At 43.7% G+C, this 21,195-nt stretch overlaps 2 protein-coding genes across 5 annotated transcripts in view; one reads left to right on the top strand and one right to left on the bottom strand.

The window, feature by feature from the left end:
• Positions 1-8,137, top strand: part of STAT6 (signal transducer and activator of transcription 6) — an 85,257-nt gene extending 77,120 nt beyond the window's left edge. For 3 of the 4 annotated variants that reach the window (XM_067464238.1, XM_060763016.2, XM_067464237.1), the window contains 3 exons: positions 801-881; positions 2,596-2,754; positions 7,422-8,137. In XM_067464238.1, coding sequence (XP_067320339.1) covers positions 801-881; positions 2,596-2,754; positions 7,422-7,518 — 337 coding nt within the window. In that variant the 3' untranslated portion in view covers positions 7,519-8,137. The remainder of the gene's footprint in view (positions 1-800; positions 882-2,595; positions 2,755-7,421) is intronic. The other variant, XM_067464239.1, reaches the window with a different exon arrangement.
• An 878-nt stretch (positions 8,138-9,015) lies between these two features.
• NAB2 (NGFI-A binding protein 2) overlaps positions 9,016-21,195 on the bottom strand; it is a 29,631-nt gene continuing 17,451 nt past the window's right edge. Inside the window, exons 6-7 of the mRNA XM_060763015.2 lie at positions 18,045-18,245; positions 9,016-13,102 (exon numbers count right to left, since the gene is read on the bottom strand). Of these exons, the coding sequence (XP_060618998.1) occupies positions 13,002-13,102; positions 18,045-18,245 (302 nt within the window). The 3' untranslated portion in view covers positions 9,016-13,001. The remainder of the gene's footprint in view (positions 13,103-18,044; positions 18,246-21,195) is intronic.

Below are 21,195 nucleotides of genomic sequence, written 5' to 3'. Positions count from 1 at the left end.
TGTCCAAGGCACTCTCAGGATTTTCCTCCAGCACCAAAGTTCAAAAGTGTCTATCTTCCTTCACTCAGCCTTCCCTATGGTCCAGCTCTCGCATCATAGGTTACTATGGAGAATACCATTGCTTTAACTATGTGGATCTTGGTTGCCAGTGTGATGTCTCTACTCTTCACTATTTTATCGAGACTGGTCATTGCTCTCCTCCCAAGAAGTAAATGTCTTCTGACTTCTTGGCTGCAGTCTGTGTCTGCAGTAATCGTTGCACCTAGAAATACACGTTTTCTCCCTCTATTTGCCAGTTATCAATCAGTCTGGTTGCCTTAATCTTATTTTTTATGTTTAACAGTGACAAACGGTTAAATAATTTTTGACCCAAACCAGGCAACAGCGATTGCATTGTCTGTAGCTTTAAACAGTTTTTCCTCTGTGCATGAGGCAGGGCATTGTGGGCAAGCATATAGATGCATTCGTGAATCAGTCAGATCCCAATTCATCCCACGAACCCCTCTAGGTGACCTTCAGCTTTTATCTCCCTTATCTTCTCTCTGACTAGCATACTATGCACAGCTGTGAAAGGGAAGAGCATCATTTACAATTTCCAGATCTCCTGAAAGATAAACATGCAGTGGGTAATAAACATGAGGTTATTAAAATATGCCATGATTAGATATGAATAAGTAAGTGACTGTTCTGTACATATCACTCTACCTCTCCTATTTCATTCCCAATCTACCTTATGACAGGATTTACAGTTTACTGCTCCCTTGACAAATATTTGACATATTCTTGCTCTGTCTTTGCAGCAGCTCATCACTGATGATTTCATCATCCAGACACATGTCTCCCTCTGACAACTCAGTATATGGAAGCCCCCAGTTGCATTCGTAAGAAACTCTCTTTTTTGTTTGTGTCGAGGAAATGAAGACAGAAAGTGGGAGGGAGGGAGACTAAAAGTTACACTTGTACTTCCTCACCTGTTCCGATGCAAAATTAAGAGAACCAGAGAGTTAATAAAAGCATAAGTGGATTGTGGTTAGAAGAGGGTCTGTTCCCATGAGCTGAATATCTCACGCTGCTTGGACTGCAAACTGCACCTGAAGTGGGATTTCAAGTCTGCAGGGAGTCGTGGAACTCCAAAATCCAACCGTGGATTAGCTTTACGCTCTCTGTCAGCCTGATGTACATCTCTGCTTCTTAAACTGAGGGTCCCAACCACAAATCAAGTACCCTGAGCTCAGTGTTGGGGTCACGAAAAATTTGGCAACAGACAAAGGTTTCTGAATGTCACCCAATTGCACAAATTTGTTAACACCTGGCCACGGTGATCCAGGCTAAGGTTGGACTATTGTAATGCCCTTTACATAGGCCTGCCTTTATCGGTGATCTGGAAACTTAAACTAGTGCAAAATGCTGCTGCCTGGCTTCTCACAGGGGTGCCAGTGAGGTGCCACATCACTCCAATCTTGCAGCAACTGCACTGGTTGCCGATTGAGCACCGGGTTACCTTCAAAGTACTGATTCTTACCTTTAAGGCTTTATATGCCCTGGGGCCAGAGTACTTGAGGGACCGCCTCACTCCCTACCAATCCCCAAGATTGCTTTGTTCAGACAATCAGAATCTCCTTGAAGTTCCCAATTTTAGGATCATTCGCCTGACGTCTACTAGGCATAGAGCTTTCACAGTGGTGGCTCCTTATCTATGGGATGCTTTGCCAGTGGGAACATGAGCTCTCCGAGATTGACTTGCTGTTCGTAGAGCTTGTAAAACTTATTTATTTAGGGTGGCATTTGAATTTTGTTGATCAAAGTTTTTCTTGATCTTATATGTAGTGTATCACGTGTGTATATTGTAAACCGCTCCGAGCCTTCGAGGACTGGCGGTATATAAAATTGATTTAAAATTTTAAAAACCAAAAAAAAAAAAAAAACCTGCAGTGTTTACAATGGACTCTGAAGAAAATGCTTGAGTTCAACTCCACAAAAAGGGAAATTTGCCTGTTTAGCAAGCCCGGGGAATGGAGTGAGCTCCCTCTGTCAGCTCCAGCTTTCCATGCAGGGACATGAGCGAAGCCTCCCACAGGATGGTAAAACATCCTGTGGGATGTTTGTAAGAGGGTTGAGTCCCGTTCAACCCTCTTACAAGCTATTGCTTTTGTACAGAATTTTAAACTCTGAGCAACATCTTCTGAGCAACATCCTTGCAGGTGGCCAATTCTCTCACACCAGAAGCAACTTGCAGTTTCTCAAGTTACTCCTGATATGAAAACAAAGCAATCCTGGTAAATGTTGGTTAAGTATCAGTAGAAAAAAATCATTTTTATACCTACTTTATATACCTATATACCTAGAGTCATGTTAACATTTCTGTGGCGGAAAGGGTTCACAAGTGGAATTTTTTTAAGAAGCTCTGACTTAAGTCACAATCTTATGTGAGGATAAAAGGAGAGGAGATGAACTATCGTGAATTCATTGGGTGGAAAAGAAGATGTACATGTTACTAAAATGCACACTTGCAATATAGTGTTAGATTATCTTGTTCCTTTTCTCCAGTATGTGTTGACTTAGCCATGTTTTACACTCATTTCTTGTTTCCTCTAGTGAAGTGACCTACGCATACTCTTTGGGAAATGAGTCACCCCTCGGCCCAATGGATTCATATCCTATGCCTACCGATGTGGATATGCCAGACATCTCTCTGCAAAATGAGCACGCTTCACCGTACGCAACCGATCTTCATATGCTCCCAAACCATATGATGTGAGTAGACTGTGTGAGTGCACAAAAAAGGAATACATAAAGTATGATTCATAGGCCTCAGGTAGCTCTGCAGGGCTGCAAGTCACCGTCATTCACCCACCTTCACTGTTCAGGCCACAGGGAGATCTTTTTCAAAAGCCAAGAGTCAAACTGAAATGTAACTTTCTTTTCGCATTTTAATTTTTTAAAGGTTAAAAAGATTCTTCTAGGCCTAAAACTGAAGGACCCCAAAAACATGGTGATATTACTTCCCAGAAGTCCTAGTGGGAAGCCCTATCATACCACCCAGTTAGCTGGATTTTATCTAGGTTCTGTGCATGCTACTCAGTGCCCATTTGGCCATATTTAAATCTTGGGTTTTTTTTTTAAAGAAACGTGTCTTTAGCCCTTACAGAATCCAAAATATGTAACAAAATGTGCAGGAACCACTATCTCAAATTTCCCTGCAAAAAATAAGAATAAAAATAGGCATTTTAGGCATCAGGAAAAAGAGAAAGAGTGAGAAGAGTATTTTGGTAAATTCCAGGACAGAATACTGAATTGGAGTTTCCATGTTCCAAATCAATGCCATCAATCTATATGCAGGTTTAAAATTTTAACAATATCCGGTTGATTGAACACACAAATGGGTTTTGGTGTTTTTTTGTGTGTCAGGAGTGACTTGAGAAATTGCAAGTCGCTTCTGGTGTGAGAGAATTGGCTGTCTGCAAGGAGGTTGCCCAGGGGATGCCCAGATGTTTTGATGTTTTACCATCTTTGTGGGAGGCTTCTCTCATGTCCCCACATGGGGGGCTGGAGCTGACACAGGGAGCTCTCCCCAGATTCGAACCTATAATTTGTCAGTCTTCAGTCCTGCTGGCACAAGGGTTTAACCCATTGTACCACCAGGTAAATTTTTCAGCAGTTTAAAACTGCTTAAAATGCATGTTGGATAAAAACATGGGTATAAGTCTATAAGAAGTACCAGGTTGTTTCAGCCTGTGTCTAAAATTGGGAATTTTCTCATCCTGGCTGCCTTGGAAAGAAACTTGGCAATCGCCAAGGTCACGTGGAAAAGGTCATCACCAAGTAGAAACTTCACATAATTTTTTTCTGGACTAGCTGATAAGTTCCTAAGTCGGAGGTTGATTATGTGTGCTCAGGCCTGTTCATAGAAACCGCATGACAGTAGAATGTGAGAGATGCATTCTACTTTCTGTTTGTTACATGGGCAGAGTCTTGTATTATATGGGATACCCACAAATCTCCCTCGCAGCAATTCAGACAGAAGCACACTACACCTTGCTTTGGAAAATAGGCAATGGTATTTGTCCACAGTCAGGTTCTTTAGATAGTTTGCTGCGTGGAAAGGCCCAACAAAATGTATGGACACTAGGGGAGCAAGATACATAAGAATGGGAGCGCAGCTCACAAAAGACAATATCTCTAAGTTCGTTTAGATTAGCTGCAACTATAAAAAATGGCATGGTTGAAATATAGTGTTAAATATGCATTCCTGGCTTGGCTACCATGATGCTCTGGATAAAGGTGAACAAATTAAAACTGAATCCAGACAAGACAGAGGCACTTGTGGTCACTCAAAAGGCTGAATAGAGTATAGGGTTACACTCTGTGATGGATGGGGTTCCACTCCCCATGAAGACAAGTTCGCAGCTTGGGAGTTCTCCTGGATTCATCGCTGAGCATGGAACCTCAGATTTTGACGGTGGCCAGGGGAGCTTTTGCACAGTTAAAACTTGTGCACCAGTTGCACCCGTACCATGGAAAGTCAGACGTGGCCACAGTACTCCACGCTCTGGTCACATCCTGAATAGATTACTGCAGTGTGCTCTACCTGGTTGCTTTTGAAGACTGTTCAGAAGATTCAATTGGTCCAACGAGAGGCAGCCAGATTGCTCACCGGAGCAGGGTACAGGGAGCATACAATTCCCCTATTATGCCAACTCCCCTGTTATGCCAGCTCCGCTGGCTGCTAGTCTGCTACCGAGCACAATTCAAAGTGCTGGCTTTAGCCTATAAAGCTCTAAACAGTTCTGGCACAGCTTACCTGTCCTAACGTATCTCCTTCTATGATCCACCTCGAAGGTTAAGATCCTCTGAGGAGGCCCTGCTCTCTGTCCCACCTCCTTTGTAAGTGTGACTGGGAGGATGAGAAACAGTGCCTTCTTAGTGGTGGCCCCTCACCTGCGGAAACTCCTCCCTACTGAAATTAGATCAGCGTCCTCCCTTTTGGTCTTCGGAAAGGAAGTAAAGACATGGATGTGGGACCAGGCCTTTAGGCAGTTAGCATTGCAAGAAATGTACAGGATTATGTTCAATTGACACTTGGAAAGGCCTCAAACTTCAGCTTCTGGATTATGGGATTTTAATATTTATATTAATAAGTTTTAATTCCACGTTTAAATGTCTAGATGGTGTTGTTTCTCTATTTAATATGGTTTAATTTTAATTTATAACTATAAATTAAAATTAAACTTAAATTAAAATTAAATATGTTACAGTTGCTTTTATACTAGGTTTTTTTATATGTTGTAAGGCATTGAATTCTTGCCGTGTGATGGCTTTGAGTCCCCCTGGGGGAGAAAAGTGGTATCTAAATGAAGTCAATAAATAATAAATTAATAAATGCCATTACAATTATTTGAGTAATTTGCCCAATTTACAAATTATATGATCAAATTTGGGAAACTGTAATATGATAGCCTTAGATATCGAGAGCGGTTTTAGGTTTCTTTTAAGGAAAAATAATTTGGAGGAAGTGGTGCATCCAATACAGCACCTCTGTTGCTTCATGCTAATCTTCCTGGGAATGAAAAGAGTTGACTGGGTTCTATGAAAGCAGAAGTAGCAGTTCCTCAGCCCTTTGCAGTATTACAGTGGGGCTGACTTACTGCCAGGAATGGGAAACATTTTGGCCCTTTAGAGGCGCATGGAGGGGACACTGCTAAAATAAGGAGGCATAGGTAAGAGGTACATTGCAACAATTTTTGGTTACCTTCAATTGGCTGAACCCCAGGAGAGGGATAATTGTAAACATGAAATGGCTTTTGGTTCACTTCATGGTTAGAGAAAGGCCTCTTCTAGGACTATAGTGGAGTGACTTTTCTCCAAAAGTTAGACAATTGTTCCGCGGCATTTTTAGCCAATTTTTAAAATCTTGGGGGCGGGAGGGGGGGATGCTAGGGGACTCTGTGAGGCATCTAAAACATGAAAACTGTCGCCTATACTTTTCGTACACCTTGAATCATAGTATCCATAGTGTTGGAAGAGACCATGTTGGCAGTCTACTTCAATCCCCTGCCATGCAGGAAAAACACAATCTGACAGATGGCCATCCAGTCTCCGTTTAAAACCCTCCAAGGAAGGAGCTTCCACCAGACTCTGAGGCAGAGAGTTTCACTGTTGAACAGCTCTTATGGAAGTTCTTCCAAATTTTCAGGTGGAATCTCCTTTCCTGTAATTTGAAGAAAGGAGAGAGGGATTCACGTGGAGTGTGTGGCTACTAATGATGTGCCAGAGGAATTATGGGGTGGCATGTCGGTTCTGAAGCTTCATAAGAATTTAGGAAGCAGTCTTATAACATCAGACTATTGGTCTGTTCAACCATTGTTGTTCAAACTGATTGGGAGATGTCTCGGATTAAGAAGGGGGCTCTCAAATCTATGTGGAGAAGAAAGGATTGAATTTAGGACATTCTACATGCAAAGTCACTGAGGTAAAGCCACCTTTCAACTGGCTGTGTTATAGCCAAAGTTTGGGAACTAATTGTTACTTAGGAGTTTCATTGGCTTGTAGTCCAAAACCATCACTGTTCTATGCATTGGTTTGGTTCTGGAATTGTTTGGCCGAACTTTCTAGGGGAGATGAGAGGGTACACAATGTGATGGAATAACCTTGCCTGTGTGCTTCATTGGACCTCATCCAGTAGAGCAGTGGTTCTCTTGGTGCTCTGTGAAGCATATTGAGGAACTCAGGGTGCCCTCCTCCCCCCTCTATGGGGGTTTCATTGGCTTGTAGTCCAAAACAATGGCTTTTCTGTGTATTGGTTTAGTTCTGGAACCTTTTGACCAAACTTTCTAGGGGAGATGAGAGGGTACACAATGTGATGGAATAACCTTGCCTGTGTGCTTCACTAGACCTCCTCACAGTAGAGCAGTGGTTCTCTTAGGGCTCTGTGAAGCATATTGAGGAACTTCATGATGCCCTCCTCCCCTCTCCATTGGGGCTATCATTGGTTTGTAGTCCAAAACAACCACTGTTCTATGTATAGGTTTAGTTCTGGAACCTTTTGACCAACCTGCCTAGGGGAAATGTAGGGGTACATAATCTGATGGAATAACCTTGCCTGTGTGCTTCACTGGACCTCATCCCAGTAGAGCAGTGGTTCTCTTAGGTCTCTGTGGAGCATATTGAGGGGCTCCATGGTGTTCTCCTCCCTCCTCTAAGCTTTCCCTCCTCTTACTTGTTCCTCCTCCCACCCCCGCCTCCCAAAAGCCTTTTTTTTCCACCTCCCTTGCCGCTCAGATCTTTCCCCCTTGCCTTCCTTGCTTTCAAAACCCTATTTGCCTCCCACCGCTCAGGAGGTGCTTTCATTGTGCTTTTCCTGCCTGGCAGGATGAAGTCCACAGCCTGTAGACTTATATCTACCTTTTTTTTTTCATCCATAGGCTACCTACGATGATGGTACCCCCCTCCGATGAAGAACTGGCCCTGCTGTTGCGTCCTGAGCAAGATCTGAACCACTATTCACAGGATCCAGCATGATCCAACATGTATGCTTAACATTCAGTACTTTGGGTGAACTTTCATGGAAAGCCAAACCATCAAGAATTAAGATACCAGAGTACAGGAGGGGTTGTCCCTCCCAAATTCTTCCAGGGTACAGAACACCGCTCCCATATCTCTCTCTCTTCCTCACCTCCCCTTCCTCTTGAGATATTCCCTTGACTCAAAAGCAGTTTGGATGCTTTGCTGGATCAGACTCATGGAGTGTTTTGCTCTGCCCAAGGACATTGACCGGCTTGGGAAGTATGCCTATTATTCCAGGGCAGAGCCTCACTATTATGGAGCAGGACAGAGGCTCTCATTCACTCGCTGGCTTCTTTGCAGCTTGGTGCTATTGCTACTTTGGGCAAAGGGTAAGAGGACCTCCCTTGATGATCCGTGCCAATTCTGAATAGCTTTGCAGCCTAGCTGGAAGCTACTTTTTCTCAGGATTTTGAAGACTCGCCGTGCTCTTTTGCTTCTCAATATAAGACGAAGATTGGTTGGGCTGCTGGAAACCTCTAAAAAGCCAAGCATGTGGATTGGCTCTTCTCTACTCTGCGACAGTATCTCCTTCAGAAAAAAAGCATTATATTAAATAAATATCCACAAATCCGTTGCTTCATGTCCTGGACCTGTCTCTAGGCAGAGGGAAATGGCTTCATTAAGGGATAATGGTGGTTCAGAAGTGTAAGTGAACCATCAAGGGTCTAGAGCAGGGGTCCTCAAACTATGGCCCGGGGGCCAGATGCGGCCCTCCAAGGTCATTTACCCAGCCTTGCTCAGGGTCAACCTAAGTCTGAAATGACTTGAAAGCACACAACAATCCTATTTCATCAGCCAAAAGCAGGTCCACACTTCCCATTGAAATACTAATAATTTCATATTTGTTGAAATTGTTCTTAATTTTAATTATTGTATTGTTTTTAAGTGTTTTTTGCACTACAAAAAAGATATATGCAGTGTGCATAGGAATTCATTCATGTTGTTTGCAAATTATAATCGGCCCTCCAACAGTTTGAGGGACTGTGGCCCGTGTTTAAAAAGTTTGAGGACCCTTGGTCTAGAGCTAGAAGTGTCAAAAACCATTCTTCAAAGCTGGCCTTCTGCCCTTAGGTGTAGTGGAGGAAGGGTTCCCTCTCTTTATCCGTGTTAAAGTAAAGTTCAACTACCTACTGCATAAGGAAGGTCACCATGTTGTACTTTGCCTTAGGCAGAAAAATATAGTGGGCTAATCCTCTCAGCCTGCATGTTTTCCTGATAATATGGAGCTCAGATCCTCCTATCTTCCGGAACAATCCATTTTCAAAACAATGGCCTGCAAGATCCAGATTGAAGAATATGGAGCAATTTCTCTCGTCTTGACGGAATGGGATATTCCACCAGCGAACACATTTCTCAACCCTTCTTATTTGCAGTCTCGCTGTACAAACTTTTCCGCCATCTGCCAGCGTCTCTGTTCCCAGCCTCGTAGCTGGTAAAAGGTGCAATGTAAAATAAGCCATAAAATAAGACTTTATTCCAAAATAACAAAATAAATAATCTACTGTACACATTACAAAGGAAAGGGTGGTCATTTTTTTCTGTACAAAGACAACTTTCTATGGGAGAGGATGGGGACTAGAACGGATAGTGAGAGAGCTTTTTATTTTGTCTCAATCAGGTTTAAAGACTTCCTGAGACCCATCTGTGTTTTGTACTTGTGCGATTCAAAAGATTTGCTGACAGACTGCTCCTGCAATGGCATTTTTTGGGGAATAAGTTATTGCTGCTCCTTTTGATTCCCATTCTGAAAACTGATGTTTAGACCAACTTTAGTTATGAATGGAAGAAGATGGGGTGACCCAGCCTGGCAGGTAGTCCAGGTGTGAGGAAATTCTGGAGACTGTGTAAACCAGTGGTTCTTAATCTGTGAGCCCAAGGTGTTTTGGCCTACAACTTCCAGTAATCCCAAGCAATTTACCAGCTGTTAGGATTTTGGGAGTTGAAGGCCAAAATATCTGGGGACCCAAAGGTTGGGAACCACTGGTTTAAAGAGAAACATAGTTTAATCTTCTATCTCCAGAGCTTTATGAGTATGGATTGGGACAAACATTTCATTTTCTCCCTGAATTTTTTAACTGCTGTGCCTGTCCTTTTCACCATTCACATGTTGAACAGGGAGAGAGGCTGGCAATCAACAAATCTTATGAAAGTAAACTTGGCATAGAACATAATACAGTGTAATCCCTGTGTTTAAACATTTGTTTTGGGCAGCTGTGTCATTTCACCAGGCCCTGACTGTGCCCAACTATTTCTGCCTGAGAAAATGATTTTTTCCCCCAACTCCTTCCCCTGAAATATAGCCTACACCAACTGGTTTTCCTTTCAAATATTAATTAGCACTGACCTTGCTTAGTTTCCAAAATCAGATAGGTTTAACTCATCACAATATACTTCATTCCACCTTAAATCCTCCTGCAGAATTCTGAGAGCAGGCAGCCACAGAATTGTAAGCATCACAGAATGTAAATCCTATTTTTCGGGTGATTGCATTTAGAATATTTAGTCCCCATATTTACAGTACGTCAGAGGAAGTTTTTCTGAGATTCACTTGTGATTCACTTTTGCAGCTCTAAGTAGATTTGGGGACTAAAGTCTAGGACCCCAGTATAGCCCTCCTGGGATACACATCAGAATTAATGCAATTTTAAGGTTAGGTTGTCCCCTGACATTAAGTCCAGTCATGTCTGACTCTAGGGTGTGGTGCTCATCTTCATTTCTAAGCCAAAGAGCCGCCGTTGTTCATAGACACCTCCAAGGTCATGTGGCCGGCATGACTGCATGGAGCGCCGTTACCTTCCCGCCAGAGCGGTACCTATTGATCTAATCACATTTGCATGTTTTTGAACTGCTAGGTTGGCAGAAGCTAGGGCTGACAGCGGAAGCTCACGCCGCTCCCCGGAATCAAATCTGTGACCTTTCGGTCAACAAGCTCAGAAGCTCAGTGCTTTAACCCACTGCACTACCGGGGGCTCCTAATGCAATTTTACATCACTTTTAATTGCCATGGCTCAGTACTATGTAATCTTGAGAGTTGTAGTTTGTGAGACACCAACATTTGTTGGCAGAGAAGGTTAAAGACCCTGTAAATTACTTCCCCCATAATTCCATAGCATTGAGCCATGGCATGGTGTCAGGCTGCATTAATTCCAGTGTAGATTCATCCAAGGACTTTGGAATTGCCCGTGATGCACCTCTATTATAAGAATCCATGCTATTTGAGAACACTTAGGTTCCTTCCACACTGCCCCTATATTCTAGGATCTGATCCCAGATTATCTGGCAGTGGAGACTCATATAATCCAGTTTAAAGCAGATAATCTGGACTTCGGGGTGGAATATAAGTCAGTGTAGAAGGGAAAATAGAATGCCATTATTCTGTGTATGGAATCCTGGGATTTGTAGTTTTGAGAAGGCTAAAGAGCTCATAGAATTACAACTCCCAGGATTCCATTTCATTAATCCAGGACAATCAAATTGGTGTCAAGAGGCATTCATTCTATAGAATAGAATCATACCAGGAAGAAGACAAGATAATCAGAGAGACTCCTTGAGGGAAGGGTTACCTATTTCTCTGGTTTTCTTTTCAATTACTGGAAGAGTTAAATGTCCTAACACCTCGGTTTCTAAAGAAGCAATTCTAAGCACGCTGCAACTGTAATGCACACCTTTTGGGGCCAAATTACAAAGAGTGCACTTTTTGCCATTGCACATTACATTCACCAGCAAATATGTTTTTTGGTTTCAGGGTCATTGCGCATTACATTCGATAGCGTGCTAGATGCGAGTAAATACGACAATAGCTCCACAAAGCAACATTTACTTCGTGTACATAGTCAAAATTGCATGGCTGCTGTTGAGTCCATTTCTTATTTTGGGGTATTGGATACCTCACAGTTGTTCATTCCTATTTCTGCTAGCATTGAAGCAGTAAAAAGGGAGAAGTCCCAGATGTGTCAGTAAAGCACAAGGGTAGGAAAGAAAGAAATGGCTATAGTGGAGGAATGAGGTGGTGTTTCTCAGGGTTCTCAACAATAAAGACGCCTAGGCAGGAAGCAGCCAGGCTTTGAAGCTGCAAGGCCATTCAATACTAATCAAGGTGGCCAATTGCAACATTCACACTTGCCTCCAACAGATAAGAGTTCTTTCTCCCACCTTGGACATTCCACAGATATATAAACCTCACTTGCCTAGTTTCCAACAGACCTCACAACCTCTGAGAATGCCTGTCACAGATGTGGGTGAAACGTCAGGAGAGAATGCTTCTGGAACATGGCCATACCACCCGGAAAACTCACGGCAACCTAGTGATTCCGGCCATGAAAGCTATCGACAACACAAGAAAGAAGCCCTTTGTCTTTCAGTTTCCTCCTTAGATTATCTTACAGGTCAAAAGCCACTGAAGTCCATTTGAATCCCTGAATCTCTTACGATTTCTGTAAATTCTCCAAAAATGCGAATCTGCTGCTAGAATGCAGCTGAGGAGGGAAAGAAAAGTAACTGCTAGCAGCCCAACTACAAACAAATTGTAGCAATTAGTTAATTCAAATTTAGGGGTTAATAAACCAGGTGCAATATTCTAAAAATACTCTGTGGAGCAGTCGTGGAAGCAAAACACTTTGAAGCATTTAAAATAGGGCCAAACAGTTAATCGGTACTATGTTAATTGGTACTATCGGTGACTAAACACCAATAACATCAAGACCAAGGGGTGGGATAATGATGTGTTAGGATTGCACTTGGCCTTGTCTATAAGATATACAACACACACGGACACAACCTAATGTGCAGACATTAGAACTGGGTTGTTAGGTGGTCTAAAGAGAGAGACGGGCAATGGAAATGACGTGTTTTATGTACATATAAGGAAGGCATGTATGAGTGAAATCATGACTGTTAAGAAATATGGGAAGAAGATCGGTGTGTGTAGCTCAGCCACTGAATGCCTTTCTGTAAAAAGTGTATTTATGTGCGTTTAAAAAAAGATGGCTATGTGTACCCTACAGTCCCTGACCCCACCTAAGGGAAAAGGCTGCGTAGTTGAGACTGACCTTCCAGTAGCCCCGCATAGGGCCAAACCAGCTGGAGATACATCCTCCCTGAGCTCATGGCTATCAGCCCCCCTTTTTGCAGAGTTAATAAGGTGACAGGCTTCTGACAACAGAGCATTCCCCCTATTTATATAGTCTTAATTTCTGCTTAGGGGGTGCACAGGCATGCTCTCTATGCAGTGAAGAGAACTGGGAGTGGTTAACTAATGGTGTGTTGTGTTACTACATGGTAACTCTCCTTCAGTCAAAGGAAGTTGAGCATATGCCTCCTTGTGGTGATGTGGAGGATTGCACCCTTCTCCCCAGCAGGAGTCTCTTCAATCTGGAGATGGTTGTTGGCGTCGGCACATTTGTTATTGCTTGGTGACTGAGCGGTGCGTCACTTGCCACTTATGGCCGGCTGGTCTCTGGTTCCACCTTAACACTGTTCCTTCGAGCCTCAGGCTGTGCCGCTGAAGGCTGGCTCCGCTCAGGAACAGTTTCCCCAAACTCTGAAAGGAGAAATCAAGAAAGAATTGGAGAATTACTTAGTTTGAACTTGCCTCTTTTACAGAATTACAAGCTGGGTATTGTGACGAAGCCACCAGTTTGTAACGGTTTTGTAAAGGAGCCACCACTTTGTAAGGGCTTATTAAATTGATAGCGTAGCTAACAGCTAGTAATATTGAATTGGTCTTTCTTCAATGTGTAGCGTGACTTAACTTGGAAAGGATTTGTAACAGAGACAGGGCTTTAGAAGAAACTGTAACAAATTTATTGCAATGTAGAAGATTGATGGTTTCAATGTTTCTTAACTCTTAGAGGCACATATCTTCAGAGGTTACATTTATAACATTCCTTAAACAACTCTTAGGAGAGGACTCTTCCTTCCACTAAACAGGTTTCAAACTTATTTTTCTTCAAACTGTGTTTCTTTCCTTAATAGATTACTTCAGACACAAGCTTATTCTTTCTTTGTGATGTTTCTGTTGCAATAAAGATTCTCACTGGGTTTCTCTCGCCCTTTCCACTCATACACTAACTACTATTATAAATAAGTCAACTCGACTTATCTAAACTACCTAGGCTAAAAATGGCTGCCCTGCCAAGTGGCAGTTGGCTCTGCCCCTTTTCCATAGCAACCCAGCTCAAAGTGAGCTGAGCTGGCTACCATCCCCCTCAGTTATGCAACTCTAAATACTTACCCTTTCAAACATCTTTCTATAATTATACATAACTGTAGATTAAAAGTCACACTTCACCACAGGTATCCACCTGGGTTCAAAAATGCCTTGGTTTTTGATTTTTTTTCTTTGTGTCAGGAGCAACTTGAGAAACTGCAAGTCGCTTCTGTTGTGAGAGAATTGGCAGTCTTCAAGGACGTTGCCCAGGGGACACCGGGATGTTTTACCATCCTGTGGGAGGCTTCTCTCATGTCCCCACATGAGAAGCTGGAGCTGACAGAAGGGAGCTCACCCCACCCCCCACCCCAGATTCAAACCCCCAACTTTTTGGTCAGCAGTCTGCCGGTACAAGAGTTTAACCCACTGAGCCACCAGGGGCTCCTTTTGATGAGATATCCTGGAGATGGGACCCAAGTCTAAACAAAGAATGTGTTCATGTTTTTCATACACATAGCCTGAGGTCATGTTATGCATAATATTTTTAATAATTTTGTTGATGAAAAAAATGTGTGTACACTGAACCATTATGATTTCAGCACTCCTTGTGGGTAGTTTTGGATTTTTGAGTTCTGGATAAGGAATGCTCAACTTGGCTTAACTTAAACCAGCAATTCCCTGCTGTAACAAACATGGATTGCCCACAGATGTGTCTTTCCCAGTGGTCTGTGTGTGTGTGTGTCAGGAGTGACTTGAGAAACTGCAAGTCACTTCTGGCAAGAGAGAATTGGCAGTCTGCAAGGACGTTGCCCGGGGGACACCTAGATGTTTTACCATCCTATTGGAGGCTTCTCCTGGCATGGGGAGCTGGAGCTGACAGAGGCAGCTCAACAGAAGTCAGCTCTATGTGGTACACACATATTTTTCATGTTATTTAATCCTGTCTGCTTATACACTTGTTAAAAATCAAAGCTGCCTTGGAAGTGTTTGTTTATTTACACTGTTCATTTGATTCATTAGTAATCAGCAAGAGAGCAAAGGAAATTTTCTCTTAAGGGGATAAGTTTTGCTGATTGCCTTCCTTTTTTTCCAAAGCAAAATGTGCTTATTATTTGTTTGTTTATTTACCACTCTTGCCATTTCAGCAGCACCTTTGGTGGCTCGGCATCAAAACCAGTGGCCCGATCGCAGGGGTGGCAATGCAGCCTTCACCTGGAACATGCCTGTTCCTATTCTAGGAACACAACCGTTCTAGAAAACACGGGACACTCTCCCTGTACATCTTGTTCAGAAAGAGGAATTGTTTTCACTGCTGTTGCTGCATTGGCAAATTCTGACAGCACAGAAGGCTGCAAAAACGTGCAAGAGCGGCATGTTATCCTCAGCCAAGACTCATTTCAGTTTGGGTTCAAACCAGGGTTTGACACAGAAATACTTTCCACTAGTTTTGACAAATTCATCACTTATAGTCTTTCTCGGATTGTTATTGTTGTTTATTCATTCATTTGCTTCCGATTCTTCATGACCTCATGGACCATCCCACGTCAGAGCTCCCAGTCGGCAGTGGCCACCCCCAGCTCCTTCAAAGTCAAGCCAGTCACTTCAAGAATACCATATTGCCCTTGGTCAGCCAATTTGCCCTTGGTCAGCCCCTTTTCGGTTTTCCTTCCCTTTTCCCCAGCAACATTATCTTCTCCAAGCTTTTCTGTCTTCTCATTATGTGGCCAAACCCAAAGTACTCCATCTTTGCCTCTAATTTCCTTCCCTCCAGTGAGTAGATGGGCATTATTTCCTGGAGAATGGACTGGTTGGATCTGTGTCCTGGGTTTGACACTGAAACACTTTCCACTAGTTTTGACAAATTCATCACCTATAGTCTTTCTCAGATGGGAGAAAGAAAAATATACAAAAAAGGCATTTTCTGATATCACTATAATTTGGGACATACCCCTTGAGTAGGGTTTGGCTGATATCAAAGCAGTACAGCCTTTGGTGAAAGGATCAACCCCTTTTTATTTTTCCAGATGTTTCAAAAATGTATAATATATGTAAATTTTTCAAAATGTTGAAAATATTAACATGTTCAATTTTACTGCTGACGTTTACATTTTCATTTGGTTGTCTTGTGTTGGGCCCCCTTGATTAGCATATAATGGCCTGACAGTGGTCAGTTGAAACATTCACACCTAGCTCCAGCAGACAAGAGTCCTTTGTCCCACCCTGGTCATTCCACAGATATATAAACCCTTTTTCCTAGTTCCAACAGACCTCACTACCTCTGAGGATGCTTGCCATAGATGCAGGCGAAACGTCAGGAGAGAATGCCTCTAGACCATGGCCATACAGCCCGAAAAAACCTACAACAACCCAGCATCTCCAAAGTTGGTCAGCTAATTGGCAAAGGCAGGGCATGGTGAAACAAACAACCTTGGCCACAGAGGAAGGTAAGTAAAAGTTTCTCCTTGACATTAAGTCTAGTTGTGTCCAGCTCTGCGGGGTTGTGCTCATCTCCATTTCTAAGCCGAAGAGCCAGCATGTCCGTAGACACCTCCAAGGTCATGTGCCTGGCATGACTGCATGGGGTGCCGTTACCTTCCTGTAGAAGTGGTAACTATTGATCTACTCACATTTGCATGTTTTTGAACTGCTAAGTTGGCAGAAGCTGGGGCTAACAGCAGGAGCTCACCCCGCTCCCTGGATTCGAACTGCCAACCTTTCGGTCAGCAAGTTCAGCAGCTCAGCAGCTTAACCCGCTGCACCACCGAGGACTCCTTGCCACAGAGGAAACAACCTGCTATTTCTGCAGGGTCAGGCTTAAATATACAGTGCATTCTACATTTTTATAAAGCTGGTTATCCCTGAACCATATACAATGGCCTCCTTGCCTTTCTCTAGGATTTCAGTTTCCTCGGCAACAATTAATTACAAGCTCTTGGAGTGGTAAGTTGATGAGTCTGGCGCCAACCCATGTTCCATGCAAATCATCTAGCCTTTTCAAAAACAACATCGCTTTAAACAGAGAGAAATCCTCCCACATCCGCCTGCAGGTCCGCCTTCATGCACAGATGTGTTTCTTGTAGAGAAAGATCAAGTTTTTTCCCCGTTTTTTTCTAACAATGATCAAATGCTGAGGGGAGTTGAGCTACTCAGCGGTTCTCCGAGCAACAGGGATGGAGGATGTCAGCTCTTCGGCTATTTAGCCCTACAATTCCCATATAGCTATGCTGAGCAGAGCTGACCAGAAATGGTGGACCGCAGTAGCCAGGAGGGAGCTTTGAGATGGTTGAACAGAAGCTCTCCGAAGCTCTAGGTGCCCTTACTGCCTACTACAGAGAAAACCAGCTGATCCCTAACCCATCTAAAACACAGACATGTGCTTTTCATCTCAAGAACAGACAAGCATCCCGAGCTCTGAGGATCACCTGGGAAGGAATCCCACTGGAGCATTGCAGCACACCCAAATACCTGGGAGTCACTCTGGACTGTGCCCTGACCTACAAGAAGCACTGCCTGAACATCAAGCAAAAAGTGGGTGCTAGAAACAATATCATACAAAAGCTGACTGACACAACCTGGGGATCACAACCAGATACAGTGAAGACATCTGCCGTTGCGCTATGCTACTCTGCTGCTGAGTACGCATGCCTAGTGTGGAACACATCTCACCATGCTAAAACAGTGGATGTGGCTCTTATTGAGACATGCCGCATTATCACAGGGTGTCTGCGCCCTACACCACTGGAGAAATTACACTGTTTAGCACCAGCTGACATCTGCCGGGAAATGGCAGCCAATAGTGAAAGGACCAAGACAGTGACATCTCCAGCTCATCCCTTGTTTGGGTATTAGCCAGCACGTCAATGACTTAAATCAAGAAATTGTTTTCTAAGATCTACAGAGACACTCGCTGGGACACCTCAGCAAGCGAGACTCCAAAAGTGGCAGGCTCAAACCCAGAATCTCAATCAATGGCTGATACCAAATGAGAAATCCCCCCTGGGCACACAGAAAACTGGGAGACTTGGAAGGCACTGAACAGACTGCGCTCTGGCATCACGAGATGCAGACCCAACCTCAAGAAATGGGGCTACAAAGTGAAATCCATGACATGTGAGTGTGGAGAAGAGCAAACCACTGACCACCTGCTGCAATGCACCCTCCTCTGCAGGTACACTTTGGTTTTCACAAGTTTCTCACTTCACAATCCCAACCCTTGAGTCCCCATCTCCATGTTATCTTTTTCTGTGTTGACAGGCAACTCTCCCTTGGTTATCATAGAATTGTGTTGCCCTCAGACTGTGATGGCAGTCAAGAAAGAAAAGCAGCCCCTTACCTGGCACCTGGGGCTTTCCTGGCAAGCATGGGCTGAGCCGTCCTAGCCGCTCATGGGAAACCAGCCGGGCCAACCGTAGTCCTTCGTCCATCAGAGTCTGCTGCAGGATATGGCGGCTCCACAGCCCATGGGGTGGGAGGCTAAGAAGCGCATCAGTACCAGTATTGGGAGGTGGTGTCAGTCGGGGACAGGAACCTGTGGCTGGGGAGAAAAGAGATCAAGAGGGAGGCATTTCCCATTACTTAGGGCAAAAAGAACTGATCCAGCAGCATGGTTCTTCTCAAACTGCCCCAATATCCTCCAGACCTTTCAACCATTATGGCTAAACTGCTGCCCAAAAGATATCTATACTAGAACTTGAGAAAACTAATTATTTGGATGACATTGCCTAGGATCCTCCAGTTGGCACTTCCACTTTCCCCAGATCAATTTGTGTGTGTGAATGTAAGGGAGGGAAATCATTTCTTTCCTTCTCTTTGTCCTGAGACAGGGTTCAATTTGACAACAAAGCTTTCATATGACTCAACCAGTGTGACTCAACATGGAAACAACAACTGACAAAATACTTGACTTAAACTGGTTTTCCTAGTGGCACAATATATATTCCCTAAATGTGCAGACTACCTAGTTACTCCAGGCATCAAATTTCCATCTTAAGAAATCATGTAGGCTACCTCAGCTAGGGATAGTTTGCATTGATAAAGGTAAAGGTGTCCCCTGAAATTAAGTCCAACACTGGGGCGTGGTGCTCATCTTCATTGCTAGGCCGAAGAGCTGGCATTGTCCATAGACACCACCAAGGTCATGTGGCCGGCATGAATGCATAGAGCACCTTTACCTTCCCACCTAAGCTGTACCTATTGATCTACTCACATTTGCATGTTTTTGAAATGCTAGGTTGACTGGGCCTAACAATGGGAGCTCACCCCACTCCTCGGACTTGAACCTTTCGGTCAGCAAGTTCAGCAGCTCAGCAGTTTAATCTGCCGTGCCACCCAGAGCTCCTTATATTAGACATCTCATATTTCAACAATTGAGAAAGCATGTTGCAGTATATTGCTTTCTTAGAAGATAACTGCTTCGTGTGAAGTTTTTATTGTGTTGCCTTCAATTGGCATTATTACTCCTTGTTTTACTTTCCTTCCTTCTGCTATATGGCATAACATTCTCCAATATTCTCTTGCTACTAAAAGTTGCTATTGGTGCTTAAAACAACTACAGGAAACCTATGGCTCTCTAGATTTTTTTGGACGATAACTCCCCTCCACCATTAACCATTAGTTATGTTGTCTAGGTCTAGTGAGACTTCCAATCCAAGATTTTTTATTTAAGTATGTATTTATAAAGACACTAGCTGTGCCCTGCCACGCGTTGCTGTGGCCTATAGTAAAACTTATCAAAGTTGAGGTAGATATCTGGACTATTATGAAAGAGAGGTACCTACCTATTCCTTCCCCCTTTTCCTCCCCCTTTCTCTCCTTTCTTCCTTCTCTCCCTCTTTCTTTCTTTCCTTCTTTCCTTCTTTCACTACTTGGTTTCATCCTTCTCTCTTTCCTTCACTCCCTCCCCCTTTCTTCCTTTGCCTTTCTTCCCTCCCTGTTTGCTTCCTTCTTTCACTTTTTATTTCCTTTTATTTTACCACCATCATAACAATAACAATAATGCAGTGCATTGCCTCTGGGACCTGACACCTCTCCCATTCCCCCTAAAAGGGTCTCAGAGGAATAATAATAGCATCATAATAATCATAGAAATAACAACCTTTACCCGCCACGTGTTGCTGTGGCCAATCTTCCCTCTTTCTCTCCTTCTTTCCCTCCCTCCTTCCTTCCTTCCTTCCTTCCTTCCCATCTTTCCTTCTCCTCTTCTTTCTCTATCTCTTTCCTTCCTTCCCCCTTTTACTTTCTCTTCTGCTGTCTCTCTTTTCTTTCCTTCCATCTTTCCTTTTCTTTCTTTTTCTTCTTCCTGTAACTTTCCTATCTTCCCCCTTTTTCTTTACCTCCCTTTCTCTTTCTTCCTTCTTTCCTTCCTTCCTGTCTTTCCTAGATTTTGACAGGGCGGGAAGGGGCGGGGTGGGGTTTGGAGGTGGCGTGAAGTAAAAGGAGGTAAGATTGGGGCGGGGGAGTGATGGAGCGTGGGGTTGCGTGTGTGTGTGCGGCGGCGGGGGGAGTGGGGTTGCGTGTGTGTGTGCGGCGGCGGGGGGAGTGGGGTTGCGTGTGTGTGCAGCGGTGGGGGGAGTGATGGAGCATGGGGTTGTGTGTGTGTGTGTGGCGGCGGGGGGAGTGGGGTTGCGTGTGTGTATGCGGTGGCGGGGGGAGTGATGAAGCGTGGGGTTGCGTGTGTGTGTGCGGCAGGGTGTGTGTGTGTGCGGGAAGCGGCGAGGCGGGGCTTGGAGTGGGCATGGTTTCCGCAGAGGGAACGTTGGCCGGAAGGCCATGTGCGCGCGCCAGGGAACTTGCGGCTGGGCGCCAATGCGCATGCTCAGTTGTTTTGCCGTTTTGTGAGTGTGTTGTTGTGTTGTTTTTCATTTTGAGTAGATATGTTTGTACCTTGTGGGTTGTGTTATGGGCATGGGAATTTTGGTTAAGTTTCGTTGGGGTTTTTTTGAGTTTTGTTCTTTTGCCGTTTTGTGAGTGTGTTGCTGTGTTGTTTTTCATTTTGAGTAGATATGTTTGTACCTTGTGGGTTGTGGTATGGGCACGGGGATTTTGGTTAAGTTTCGTTGGGGGATTTCTGAGTTTTGTTGTTTTGCCGTTTTGTGAGTGTGTTGTTGTGTTGTTTTTCATTTTGAGTAGGTATGTTTGTACCTTGTGGGTTGTGTTATGGGCACGGGGATTTTGGTTAAGTTTCGTTGGGGGAATTTTGAGTTTTGTTGTTTTGCCGTTTTGTGAGTGTGTAGTTGTGTTGTTTTTCATTTTGAGTAGATATGTTTGTACCTTGTGGGTTGTGTTATGGGCATGGCAATTTTGGTTAAGTTTCGTTGGGTTTTTTTGAGTTTTGTTGTTTTGCCGTTTTGTGAGTGTGTTGTTGTGTTGTTTTTCATTTTGAGTAGATATGTTTGTACCTTGTGGGTTGTGTTATGGGCATGGCAATTTTGGTTAAGTTTCGTTGGGTTTTTTTGAGTTTTGTTGTTTTGCCGTTTTGTGAGTGT

The sequence above is a fragment of the Anolis sagrei genome, chromosome 2, assembly GCF_037176765.1.
Source record: "Anolis sagrei isolate rAnoSag1 chromosome 2, rAnoSag1.mat, whole genome shotgun sequence".
In the NCBI taxonomy this organism is placed as follows: domain Eukaryota; kingdom Metazoa; phylum Chordata; class Lepidosauria; order Squamata; family Dactyloidae; genus Anolis; species Anolis sagrei.
Note: the sequence above shows the minus strand (reverse complement) of the source record. Positions and strands in the feature narration are given on the sequence as shown.